Source organism: Neodiprion pinetum, chromosome 5, assembly GCF_021155775.2.
Source record: "Neodiprion pinetum isolate iyNeoPine1 chromosome 5, iyNeoPine1.2, whole genome shotgun sequence".
NCBI classification, from domain to species: Eukaryota; Metazoa; Arthropoda; class Insecta; order Hymenoptera; family Diprionidae; genus Neodiprion; species Neodiprion pinetum.
Genome location: NC_060236.1, coordinates 34,206,316 through 34,220,279, shown reverse-complemented (window position 1 = coordinate 34,220,279; position 13,964 = coordinate 34,206,316). Strand labels below are relative to the sequence as shown.

At 41.7% G+C, this 13,964-nt stretch overlaps 1 protein-coding gene across 3 annotated transcripts in view; it reads right to left on the bottom strand.

Annotated features, from left to right (window-relative positions):
- LOC124218834 (Protein tyrosine phosphatase 99A) overlaps positions 1 to 13,964 on the bottom strand; it is a 303,594-nt gene that overhangs the window by 71,378 nt on the left and 218,252 nt on the right. For all 3 annotated transcript variants that reach the window (XM_046625692.2, XM_046625693.2, XM_046625694.2), the window contains exon 3: positions 12,327 to 12,450. In XM_046625692.2, coding sequence (XP_046481648.1) covers positions 12,327 to 12,450 — 124 coding nt within the window. The remainder of the gene's footprint in view (positions 1 to 12,326; positions 12,451 to 13,964) is intronic.

Genomic DNA, 13,964 nt, shown 5'->3' with positions numbered 1-13,964 from the left:
AGCTAGGAAAAGGAAGGTTGTCAGGTTACTTCCAGCACATAATTTTCGGTTTATGACAATTATTATCTGACGTATACCTATGCCATGGCCACTATTCGCTGCTGGGCGCCCCTGTTGCAGAATTCCTGGGGGGGATTTTTTCCTGCTTATATACCTAACTAGGGCGTAATTTCACGTTATTTATGCCCTGGCTAGCACGAAATGCTTTACTGCACTAGTGCCCGATGTTATATATGACACGCATAAATCTGACTGCAATCTGCAGGATTCACGGAATTTCCGAACGACGGAGATTAACGCTTAAAGAATATCGTTCAGCGTTTTTAAATCCCGTATTCTTCTAGCGAGAATCCCCGCGGCGCCGTTTCGCCATCTAGCGGGAGTTACGCAATTATCATTCGACGCAAATATTACTAGTAAATCCCACTAGGCGCTGGATTCTTTCGCCATCTAGCGGGAGTCAGGCAATGCTCGTTCAAGGCAAAAGTCCCTAGTCAACGTCACTAAGGGGTTAGAATCTTTCTCAAATAAGGTGACGTGCGAAAATTTATGACATATACGAAGTAACGCGTGCTGCGAATATACGAGATACTTGATAAAACGCGAGCATATTGCATTTCTTGCGTTCTCTGAATCACATTAACGTTCTCTGCTGAAGACAGAAAAAAAAAAGAATCAACAATTTTTTCAGAAATGTATAACATTTTCTTACACTTGTGTGAAAGTACCGTTCGGTATCATTTACGTAAAAGTTTTAATCATTCAGGCATCTCCTTTCTGCAAAGAACTCACATTCCGTTTAGGAAATTCCTGTACAAGCATTTATCAGAATTTTTCGTTGTATTCTCGATAAAAAAAAGGAAAAAAACTTCACATCGCGCATGCAAATTCGGTTAAGAAATTTTTATCTGGGTTTCGGAAATATAAATTTTCGCCAGTGATCACCGGGCCAAAGGAGCGCCAACGCCATTCGAAATTCTGTCCGCATTCAAATGTAACCCCGAACGAAACTATTACTCGAAGATAATATCGACGTAGGTACTCGGAGTACGCGTAACGGGGATTTCGGAGGGTGTGTACGTGCCGTTACATTGTACAGTGCAGGTTATATACGTGAATACACATAGGATGTGGTGGATGGGTGCATATCCACCCACCAACACACCCGCTGTATATCGGGAGTCGTGGAAGACCTGGAGATAATCCTACCGGGAGAAACTAACCGCAGAGCTGAACCAGTCAAAGATAATCACCGTAAGCTTCTCTACCGGCTGCAGTAGGTTATATTATACACGTCGGTATATAGAGAGGAGCGATATTGGCACGGATTTGTCGCTACTTCTACAACTTCTTCGACTTCCTGCAGTTATAGGTATAATAAGGTTCTAGCTGTACAGATTTCGCTCCGAAACGCGTTGTTCAACGTAAAGTGAAATCGAACGAACATACTAGTTTTTTTTTACTTTTTTTATTTCTTTAACCGTATACACTGAACCTTTTTTACTTCAATTTTGATACTGCGAATAGATTCTTCCAATCATCGCAATATTCAATTTAATGAACTTGAGTATAACTTCGTAACGCCTGGTCTTATTATTTTTTTGCACGACTTATTTTCACGTGAGCCGTACCGCCTGAACATCCTCAAATTCGTTTTGATTAACAACCGTGAAAGATCTCAACATTTTCGTTATAACGAAATTGGAGTGATCTTGTTCTTTTTTTACTTCTTTTTTTCAGCCTCTTACCTCCGCTCAAGTTGAGATCCTCGATCGCGACTATCTATTATATAATACGTACAGCAAAGTTCGTTCAAAGTTGAACGAGGATCTTCGTTTGAGCGAATTCAGTTGATCGATGTATGTTGTCCATAGTGGAGATCATATTCCGGAACGAGCATGAATTATATATACATATATATATATACACACACACGCTCAGCAGATAATAATTGCCTGTTGAAAATCAGCGGGGGAAAAATCAATCGGCGAAAATTGAATTAAATCAGATAATTCCATGCAGGCAGGCGTGAGGGGGGAGCGGATTGGGAAAGGGGGTGATAAATTTTGCATCACCGTTAAAAGCAAACTCGATCCCGGATGCACACACGTGATGCTCGCATACATATATATATATGTAACTACGTATATACCGTTACGTATTATCGATAATTCTGACGGTCTGTTTGATATCCGAAAATTATCATTAAACGTCGAAGGGCTAGTCGTGACTCATTACCGTAAGCGGATAGATGCGAGTGATCCCTGATTCTGCCAGTAGCCTGCGAGAGAAATTTAAACGGATTTATCCGCACATAAAGGCATTTCATATCGTCGCGAAATCCTCGGTTGGACGAAGATATTAATGGTATTCTCTTTTCTCTTTGATGGAATGAAAATGTGATAAGTACGGAGAATAATGAAAGTGTAACAAAGGTTATGTTTCGCAGAATATGTATTCTGCGTGGGTAATGTTGTATCGATGCGAAGTTTGTTGTTTTCCCATCACTCTGCCGATGGCAGTTTGTGTGAACGAGAAATAAAATCAGCCGTTGCTACTACCGTACTGCCAGCATCGATTAGGAATCCGATTCGATTTTGTAAAGCGATACTCACTGTCGATAACTGTCGGTGACCATAACAACTGGAGCCGTAATCAACAAATTAAGAGCATCCAGCAGCCGTGTGGCCGGATAAAAATGAAAATTGAGTAGTTGACAGGAAAAAGTTGAAACGCGAGCCGCGCGTTTCGGGATGTAAATTAATTATTCGCGAATACGTATGTACTCGTTTGTATGCATTTGGTTTGTAGTTTTTCACGGTACGTTGCACGTCGAACCAGTTGGACACGACAAACCAGAATCTACCCAAAAAACGAGAAAAATAAACCAAAATTGTTCGACAAACATTTCGCAGCGTTGTCAAATCTCTCTCACGCGGTGATCGAACATGCATCATGAAAAACAAAGTGTACGAACAGCAACGGATATTTTGACGCGCAGAATGTACGTATTTACCCAGTCGTACAAGCTTAATGGATGAAAAATTTCATTGCGAGCGCGTATGAAAAGGAAAGTTCGGACAAATAGATAGACAGACAGACGGATAGATTGTTAAATACATTGATATACGGACAGATGGATAGAGGAAATAGATTGTTATGCAGGCATGTAGCTGTACGAGTGGATAGATAAATGGATAGTTAGACAGACATACGGATAGGCAGGTAGATAGGTAGGCGTATACATAGACATATAGATAGATAGATAGATACATAGATAGACAAATAAAACTTTTGAGAGGGCGAGATAGTGTGTGAGCGAGATAGATAGATAGATAGATAGATAGACAGACAGACATATAGATAGACAGGTGGACAGATAGGTAGACATATAGGTAGACGGATAAATAGATAGACAGATAGACAGATAAAACTTTTGACAAAGCGATATAGCGTGTGGGTCAAAAGAAGAGAGAGAGAAAAGAAAAAATTGGACAAATTAGAGACGAGCGGTGAGCTTTTCCAGTATCGATATAAGGTCAGAATACACAAGGTTAATTTCGTTCTATAGCGTTAAAGGTGAATGGGGACGCGGTGTAGAAGTACAAAGGAGTCGAGGAGGATCGCGGATAGCTGTGCTCGAAAAACAAATCCCAGAAGCGTCCAGCCAATCAGAATCTTTATAATTAAGTTTTCTGTCTAATCTTTGAAATGGCCGGCTTGTTTCTCCCGAGTTGGGCACAGCGCTCGCATAAACATGGCAATAGCTCGGGATTTCCGGAATTAGCTGAGAGGTCAGAAGAGCGGATTCCCTCAGGATCATCTCGGGCACTCTCTCTTCTCCAAGATCTCCGACATCCGCTGCAGTCAGACAGACCATCTCGCGGCTATTCGTTCCGTTTACCGATAACCAACACCTGCCACTTTATTACCACACATTATACCATTGTCATTATCGGCTGTTTTTCCGTCAGCGAAAAACTTCATCATTATAGCATCGCGGTTGGATTTCGATAATAATGGGTTATCATCTTTTATGTATAACAAAATTCTAACAATGCTTGTTATGCAACGATGATAGTATAACGTTATTAATTGAAATTCCTTCCTCCCTCCCGCCCTTGATTTATTTTTAATTGTGCACGCTCAAATATTTGACGTAATAGATTTTTAATTACCATGCAAATATTAGCTGCCATGGAGATACATTTACTCTGAATATGTGTATTTCATGTATAATAGAGTATGTAACACAAGCATGGTGAAATATACGTGTTTCCAAAATAAGAAACAGAAAAAAAAAAAAAAATTCTGATCGATCAGCGGGTGATGAACTATTGGAACGAAAGGCAGTCAGTCAGGCATGCAGTCCACCTCCTTCCAAATTTATTGACGCTACTTTTTACGCCGGACTATAAGGCGAAGGGGAGGTTAAAAAAGCACCAGAGAATGTAAGAGGCGCAGCGGCGGGACGAGGTGGCGGCGGGGGGCGGGAGGGGGGGGGGGGATGAACGAGAGAAGGGCCCTTCCAGCTCGAGATGTCTTCAACTGAGCACCAAGTCTTGGAAATACATGGTGAATTACCTTCGCCGTATCTCGGCGTAGTCACGTTTTTTCTCCTCTCCTTTTCTTTCCCTTTCCTTTTTCCCCTCCTTTTTTTTCTTTTTACCCACTCCCTCTCTCTTTCCCCGTCTCCTCGAAGACATCCCACCAGCAGTCAACCGTTTTAAGAGCTGCAGTTCACCTTGCACCTCGTTTTACAGGTGAATAAAATATGGCAGCGTCTTTTATACCCTTGATAATAATAATGGTAATGATAACAATAAGAATCACAGTGCTGATCATCAGCGCCATCCGTTGAGAAAATGTCGGCGCCGATTATATCGGATTATGCAGATGCATGTGAAAATGGGCTTTTTGACGAGGAGGTGGATTTTATAGCTGTAGAGTAACGAGAGTAATGGATGAACTTTAATTGGGAACTCTGGACACGCCACCATAATTATTCCCGCACTCCATAGATCCATGAATGCATACCAACACTTCGATGCGTGTCTGCTGGCCGCACACCCACAATTAATCTGTCTTAACGGAATTGTTCGATATTCGAATTGCCGGCGCTGCATCGTTATTCGAACGAGTTCGGTGTACACCGAATGCATTCGGTAGGATGAAACTGCGATGCTGCTGCCTTGATCATACACACTCGGTGACGCCAACATAGATTTCTGGACCAGCTGCATGTGCAGCACTGTATATTGTGTCTCTCTATGTATGTGTCGGTGTATATATATGTATACCATGTATATATATCTACACATTGATGGCAAATTGCGGACCGCCCTTTCGATTAATTGGAAGTGCACGGATGGACGGAAGGACATTGAATGCGATTGCTTCGGAGCTTGGATGAAGATCGGCGGCCGGAATCAAGTGCAACAAAATAGAGGAGCTGCGGATTGACTTCAATCTTCGGATGTTTACACTACGGTATACGACGAAAGTTTATAGATAGACGAAACGGTGAAAATTTGCAGGCTGAGTGCATATGAGAGAAATAATTAGAATTTGTGGGTCGGCGAGATCGTACAACGACAATATTTTCGTCTGCAAGGCAGGGGAGCCAACTTACTCGAAACGAGGCATGAGATGTCAAACTCTGCCGTGTCGAGAGACGAATTGAAGTTATGTTGTTATGATGACTCGGTAGCAGTCATCAGTCATCGGTCAGTTAGTAATAAATGTTTACCGAGCCTTCTCAAATCACTACATCGATTGTTTGAGATCTGCTCAACTTAAGATAATCCGCATAACCTACAATAACCTCCGAAAGTCGGTTTCGCCAGCTGAAACACGAGGTGGCCAACCGGTACGAAAGTAGGACAAAACTTGCGCCTGCGCAGTCGGACACTTAAGGTTATGTAGTACTCCTACGTTTACCAACCGAGCAAATCACCCTTTTTCTCCCTATAATAAACGAAAAGGGTTAAAATTTTGACGGTGCATCGCTCTTTATTAGTCACATTCAGGAGAGTCATTCGTATCTCGAAAATCGTCAAAAAAATGTGTGGTTTTTTAACACCTGTTACTATTTCCACATTTCTCACGTTTCAGGGACCAAAAAGTGCATAGTTGAGATACGCATTGCCATTCTGGAAATATTAAAGAGTCAAAACGAGCTATCGTGAGACTGTTTTCATTCAACATTGTGCGTTTGTTCATTCTACGTAGGAAAATGGGGGAGTTTGCTCGGTCGGTAAAGGTAGGAGTACGACATGACGTTAATCAAGTTTCACCATTTCCTCTCGGTGTGTATAATAACGATTATCCTGCACGTAACATCGATCGATCATCGAGAAGGATTGAGAGTAAGCAAGGCAGGAAGAAAGCGCCATAAAATTAATCAGTAAAGTTTTTTCGGTGACCCAACTGGAAGCAGCGTGCAGGAGGCTAACTGCAGCGCCAGGATGAGCATACAGTGTGGAAAAGGATGACTCCTGCACCGCGGGGTCGAAGAGGAAATGGCGGGAGCTGACAGAGCTCGTTAGCGAATGAAATAATAGCTGAAGAGGAGCGTAAAGAATGTCACTGCTGCGGGAGTGAGGGCGCTGTTAGGTCGCGGTTTCGGAGGTTGAACTTGAGGTCCGAAGGGGCTCGCGGTGCGAGGAGGCCGATCGTTCATCAGCCTGTTTTCAACCCTCGACGGTGATGCATGGGGAATTTTATTGCCTGCGAGCCTGGGTGTGTAAGAGCTGCGCGCAAACTGTGTGCGCCGATAAGTCACGAGCGCGACTACAGATCCCGTAGGTCGGCGGGCAGAGGCGCTCTTATATACCTACCTACCTACCTACGTAAAATTCGCGGAGTCGAAACTAGAGCTTTCGCGTATAGAACCAGGTGATTTACAAGCTTGAGGAAGATTTATTTGACGCGCTTAAATGCTTACTTTATCGCGGCTACCTAGTCGAGTGTTTAAAACCCCTTTTATTGAGCGGAACGCGTCGACCATCGAACTGTGCTTAATTTTTTGCTCCCTCCATCCTCTGCCGAGTTCAAACTTGCGCGGAGTGACAGATAATCTATGGATCAGTCCCGGGCCTTTGCACCCGTTCTTCTGCTCAAATAAATTAAACAACGCCAGTCCCAAGCGCGAACGGATTATAAAATCTGCAGGTGCGTCCGTCTTGAACGTAAAATGATTTAACACGAAGCCAATTTACTCGAGTTCAAAGAGCGTTCGTAGAGCCGTGAATGTAGACATGCTGCTGCAGACGGACCTCCGGAGTAACGGATCAGCCTAATTTATCTCGACCGGAATCCCTCCGCTGCTGGAGACCCTTGAAAGGGCTAACATTCAACGCGGCGTCCCTCAGGGCTTGTAGGGTGAAGTAACTGCGGGAACAAGACGACGCGGGCGTTTAATTCGTTTGAAATTTTAAGCCGAGACAGCGCCGAACTCGGCGAGAAATTCCTTCAGGTAGCCGTGGAAATTTTTTCGTTCTCGAAACTAACGAGGAAGGTATTCCAGGTTGATATCTGCGACTTGATGTCTTTTGTAATATGTTACAGTAGACTGAAAACTAAGCGACGTGTACTCTTTTTACCTACCACTTGACACTTTGAGGAGGTGAAACCACTCTACAAAGTAAGGCATGTCAAAGGGCGATTTGGCGGTTTCACTTACAAGAACATAATATTTTTTAACCAATCCAATTGGAAAAGTTTTCTCATAACGAGAAATGAACAATGTAATTTATCCATTAAAGAGAAAAAAAAAACAACTGCCAAATCGTCCCTTGACATGCCCAACTTTGAAGGGTAGTTTCACCCCCTTGAATTGTTTAGTGGCAGGTAAAAAAAAATACGTGTCGCTTAGTTTCTAGTCCACTGTAACATATTAGGAAAGGAATCAAATCGAAGAGGTGGACCTGGGATACTTTACTTGTAAGAAGAGTCATTGGTACGACGTCACGATCGCCTTGAAGATCTTGTAAGGGTAGTAATATTTCGAAGGTGGAATCCCGCAGCCGAACTGCCAATAAGCAATATCGCATTGTAGCATTCAAAAAGGATGTGCGAGGGCTGAATGGAGGACGCAGGACTAACTACAGGATGAGTTTGAGACTGATTCTTCTAGAATTAATCTATGGGTTTGGGTGTGCGATAACGAAATTTAGGAGGGGGATTCGCTTTTCTGGATTTCATACAGGAAATAAAGAGCTTCGGTGAGGTCAGAAATCCTTTAAGGGGGAAGGAATCGTGTCGAGCAGGAGGAGGAGGAGGTGGAGGAGATGACCTAGCTTTCCGTTAAGCGATTCTGGGCCCTTCCTAAAATATCCGAATGAATGCTATCAATTGTCGGAGAACCACCGAAGATCAAATGAAACTAAAATGTCTACTCCTCCACCCTTTTCAGATCAAAGTTTCCTTACCGGATTCCAAATTTATCGATGATCCGATCGAGGCCATTTTTTGTTCTCAGTCTCGTGCCTCTCTCAACTGCAGGATGCAACCCCTATACCATGGAAATCTTGTCTCGCTCTTCACGACCCTCGAACACATTACAACGAATATTCGATCTCCATCTCTTACTTTGTCTTCTTTAGAAATTTATTCTGCTACAATTAATTGTGCTTCTTCCATTTTTATCCATTCCGGTTATAATTTTTTGCCCAATTCTTCACCTAACTGTTGATTTTTGTCCAAATTCTAGTTCAGTTATCGACGCTTGTACTAATTTCTGTTGAGTCATTCGTTTTAGCATGTACAGTAATGTTCATTGATGCCTTCCCCTTCCGGCTACCTTGCTTTCGCTTCGAAACAAAATGCAAGTTCGGTTCTATATGAATTATGTGCCAATGAATGACTGGAATTCGTATAGAATCGTACTCGCATTTTGTTTCGGATTGGAAACAAGTTAGCCGGAAAGGGAAGGCTTCAATGTACATTACTGTATAAATATTTGTCCAGCTACCGATTATTGTTCAAATATTTTTTCGGTCATCAATTTCTTATCTAATCCCAAAATAATTCGTACAAATTCTGTACGAAATTTCAGAAAAAGCCGTGCGTAGTAAGAAAAAAAAAAAAAGAAACACAAAGTAAAGTGAAGAAGTTTGCAGAAAATATTCATGCTACCAAGGTTGTCGATAATGACGTTCCTTTTTTACGACAAGATTCCATTTTCGTGTATTTGTATGATGTTGAAATATCTCTAAATTACAATCCGCAGCAATCGTTTAAACAAAAGAAAAAAACACATATATGTATATCTTTATGTATGTAAAAATCAAAATCTGTGACTGATTTATCTACTCCAGCTCTGGGTATACTGCGAGAGTGAGTGTGAGCATTGATTAGCAGCCAGACTCCGTTATAACGGCTGCTCATTACGAGGTAATTAACCGTCAACTTTCCCCGTAAGAATTTTCCAGTGGTCAAATTAAACTCATTGACTAGAAACTTTACTATAAAACTAATATTTTTCCCAACTTTCCTGAAGTATTACAATAGTTTTACCCCGGGTGTAGCGAAAGACAGAAAATCGAGCTTGAGTGTGTTGAAGAGGGAGAGAAAGGCAGAGAGAATAGAGAAGGTAACCCTCGACGGAATGAGAAGGAGAGAATATGGAAGAAAAATTCTCAGGGAAACTCCAATATTTGGCGACCCCTAACGACATTCCCTGATATATTTCTCGCAACTTATCATCCCGGCTTATCCCCGTGAAAAACATGATTAAAGATTTCCAACAAAACGCGTTCTCTCGGCTCTCTGCACCCGGCTCTATTTGTGAAGGAAAATAAAAATAACCACCCCACGTATTCAGGACTCCGGAATATATTTCCGGCTTAATATTGAAAATAAAAAGAAAAAATATTCAGACTATACATACCTATAAAGGAAGACTACGGAAAGAAAAGAAGTGGGTGAAATAATAAGAACAAGAATGAGAAGTAGAGAAAGGGGAATGGAAATAAAATATCTCACAATTAACCGGAGCGAAAAAGGACGGGGAAGAAAATGATAAAAATAAAAAAACCTGAATCGAACAAAAAACAAAACAGCAATGCAGCTTTATGAGCCCATGCTGTGCAGCTGCAGTAGCGGCGGCGGCAGTCTAGCTAAGAAATTTTAAATTAAGTCAAGCCTCGCAGACGAGCATGGATTTTCTCGGCCAGTCCGTATAACTATATTATATGTATATATATACATATATACATAGTTATACGGATATATATGTGTGTGCTCCAGTTGGGTAAGTTAATAAAATATTTAATTATATTTCCTAACGCAGATATGAGGTATACGGTACTAGAATTAAACCATGAGAAAGAAGGATCCCGCCCCCTTTCTCAATTTCCACTTCTTCCTTCGTCTCTTTAATAGTTAGATATACCGAAACGTACACTAAAAGCCCCACGACATCTCTTTTGTATTCTCTTCCCCGTTGATGCTTTTGTAGTAGCTGGTTTATGAAAAGACGTCATACGCTGACTGGGCGGCAAATCCTTCGGATTCGTTCCAGCAGGAGACCTGCAATCTGCAGTGTGTAATGGAGATTGCGGAAAATCATGCCGCTTGCACAAGTCAGAGCTACGTTATACAGGATCTTCCCAAGTAAACGCCGCGGTATGTTGGATTGCCTACCACCGAGGGGAACAAATATCGGTAAAACAGAACGACCGAGTCATTATCACATCAGTCAAGTCAAGTCGTATATTAACTTTAACGTGACGCCGGAACGCGAATTTCTGAACGTTTCGGCATGGGTTATAAACTACGAAACAACCGCTTGGCCAAGTCCATACAACTTGGCAACACGGGCAGTTCTAGCTGACTCGCGAGGACTCTAAACGCGCTACCTACCGATAACTCGGCAGGCCTGTTTTACCGATATTTGTTCCCCTTGGCGGTAGGCAACCCAGTATACTGCGTCGTTTGCTTGGAAACACTCCGCACGTGTGCAAATCGGTATGTACGTACATAACCATAGATATTCGATCGAGATTTCTCGAGGGCATTATCTCGCCGACGTCAGAGTCATCGCCGTTGCACACCGTGTTCGGCGTGTACACAGAGTCCTCGAGCAAATGTCATTAATCACCCCTGTTCCACGTACGAGCAATTAGGGGCTGCTTTAATAGTTGACGAGATAGTGTTGCGCCGCGTCTCGCCTCGCCTCACTTCGCTTCGCCCAGCCGCCTCTTCACCAAAGCATTTAAGTGCGGAATTGATATTAAGCGAGTGCGTTCTCCGGATGCTTCTACCGGCGCCCTCGCTAGAACTGCTTAATCTAATGCAAGTTTCCGGACGAATATTCTCTTTACTGCGATTAAACGATTAATCGTAGACATCGATCGATTATTTTTTCAACCAATCGGTGTTTCAATTCATCGTTTTTACGATCAATCGATCAATCCTTTTTTCCAATCAATCGATCAATTTTACAGCCCAATTGAATATGCTAAAGATATACTAATTATGCTTCTCGGTTTGAGGCGAGAATTTTCGAAGCATAAAAAAAAAAAAAAGAAAAAAACCATTCCTACTGGGAAAAGTTTCAGGAATCCCGAAAGGAAATAATTTAGCGATAAAGAAAAAATGGTTTATTTAAAAATCCCCTCTGAAAAAATCCCTCATCGAAAAAATTCCCCCGGGCCACATTCCCCTGCACAAAATCCCCCCTCCACAAAATTTCCCCCATGATTTCGTAAGGCACGGGGAGGGGGGTTTCAAGGGAGATTTCGTTCAGCAGGAATCTTGTACGGGAGGACTTTGTGCTGAGAATTTTATTGGGGAGATTTTGTGACTGGGATATTTTGACCAGCCACTGAGAATTTGACGAATTTGAATCTCGATACTTGGTAGTTACGCGTGAAAAATTATAGGAAAATTTTACATTACGTAGAAAAATCACACAGTTCGCGGTTCGCAAGGCTCTAAATTATTTTTCCAAAGTGTTTGAAAATCCTGAGTTTATCAGAGGAATTTTCATCAGCGGGGACCCGAGACGTATTGGTTATTGATGCGTACACATTCCTAAACACGGTTTTCATTATCGCAGGCAGATAGGACTGCAGGGCGAAATTGCGCGAAGCGATAAATTCTTTGCCTCTGGTTCTTTTTTCCCGTGACAATAAATCCCTGGAGGTTTGTTGTACCTTGTATCGGAAGAAAATTATCCGCCTGTTGGGCCGCAGGTATACATGCGTAGATGTAATATTCCTGCGAACGTGTATGCGCATAAATTGAGTGGAGGTTTGCACCCCCGGCACTTTTGTGCATAGAAATAAATCCTCGAATGATTAAATTATTATCTCACTCACCGAATGTAGATGACGTAATTGGAGATCGGGTTGTTGTGCGAGTTTGCACTCGCTGCCCATGAGAGATTTACCGAACGGGATGTGAAAGCCATTATCAACGGCCGCCCTGGCGGATCTGGAACGTCTGAAAAAAATTTCAAAGCGTTTTTTACCTCCTTCATTTCCATCAACAAAATTTATGGTTCTAGATCTGATTGTAAGAGTTTGAAAAAAGTTGAAAAAATAAACAGGTCGATCAGATGTTACATATTTCAAACGATAGTTCGGATCATTTTGTCTTTCTTTCTTTCGACTCTCCTCCCTTCAATTCTGGGGAATATGGCGTCGCATAAATCGACATCGATTGTCATTATATATCGTCCGTTACGCGCCTAATCGTTTGCGGGAAACATTTAAATGGAAAAACTTGTTCGATAGAAATATACCCTCGGATACAAGACGGCTGTTATCTGTTTGTTATCGCGAAAGTTTGTCTTAAATTTCATCCCTGCGTTTGACTGTATCCTGAATGAAATTTCAGAAACTAAAATACGGTATCTCGGATTTGTCCTACCGTAAATAACGACGATTCAAGTTTCGCTCGTGTATTTCGATAATCTTGTTTCGTCGTTTTCATAAAATAATAAATGATCGTCGAGAATAGATGGACCAGAATCTGATCTTTGAACATCGATCGAACAATATACGATCCACGCTGAACGATGGGAAACGATTTTGCAACGAAACATATAGCGTTTTCAATATTTCTTCCACCCTTTTTTCTCCCCTCTTGTCCTTCCTCCTCCTTTGCATCGTTACCAGCTTCCAGGTATACGTTTTGAAAAGAGATTGCTGGCACAGTCATGCGATCGGATAAGTGTGAGCGTTTAATATGCAACGCTCGCTGTTCCTTGCGATATCATATTACGAACAGGTTGCATAAAATCACACAAATGAGGTCGGCGAACTTTGACCCCGAGATTAAGTCTTCATCCCTTCTGCACGAGCCTGGACTTTATACTTTATACATGCATAAAGTGTTGGCTTGTTGCACAAGTGAAACGCTGGAAAACTTGAGACCAAAAGCGTGAAGATTGCGACAGAAGAAACTCGTGGTCAATTCGGAAATATATATGATATGATATTTTTCTATTGTTTTGTTTTCTCGTAGTTCTGTGCATGAGAAACAAAAGAACACAGGAATTTTACTAGCTAGCCGCATAATTCCAATCACGTACATTACATCTTGATTAATTTATTCAGTAGAATCAAGAATCTCGGGACCACGTTTTTTTTTTAACTCTAATTAAATTTTTTTTCTTTTCACCCCGCTGCGAATGCAACTAGATATGCTGAACGTTGTACGAGCTCAAGTTACAGGTGTCTGCGTGTTGAATATAAATTAGTGTTAAAATTATTTATACACCAGTTAAGGTTTTATCTTACGCTATCTTTTTCTTTTTTTTTTTTTTAGATATCAAGTATTTATATCAAACCGGAATTTATAATTACCGGGGCGGAAAAAAAAAAGAAAAAAACGCTCAATTCTGTCCGGTAAAATTTTATTTTTCATCGCTGAATTGTGAAGCTGCGCTTGAATAATTTGGTGAATTTTCATCGTGAAACGAATACGCGTAGGTAGTGTACTCCATGTAACGA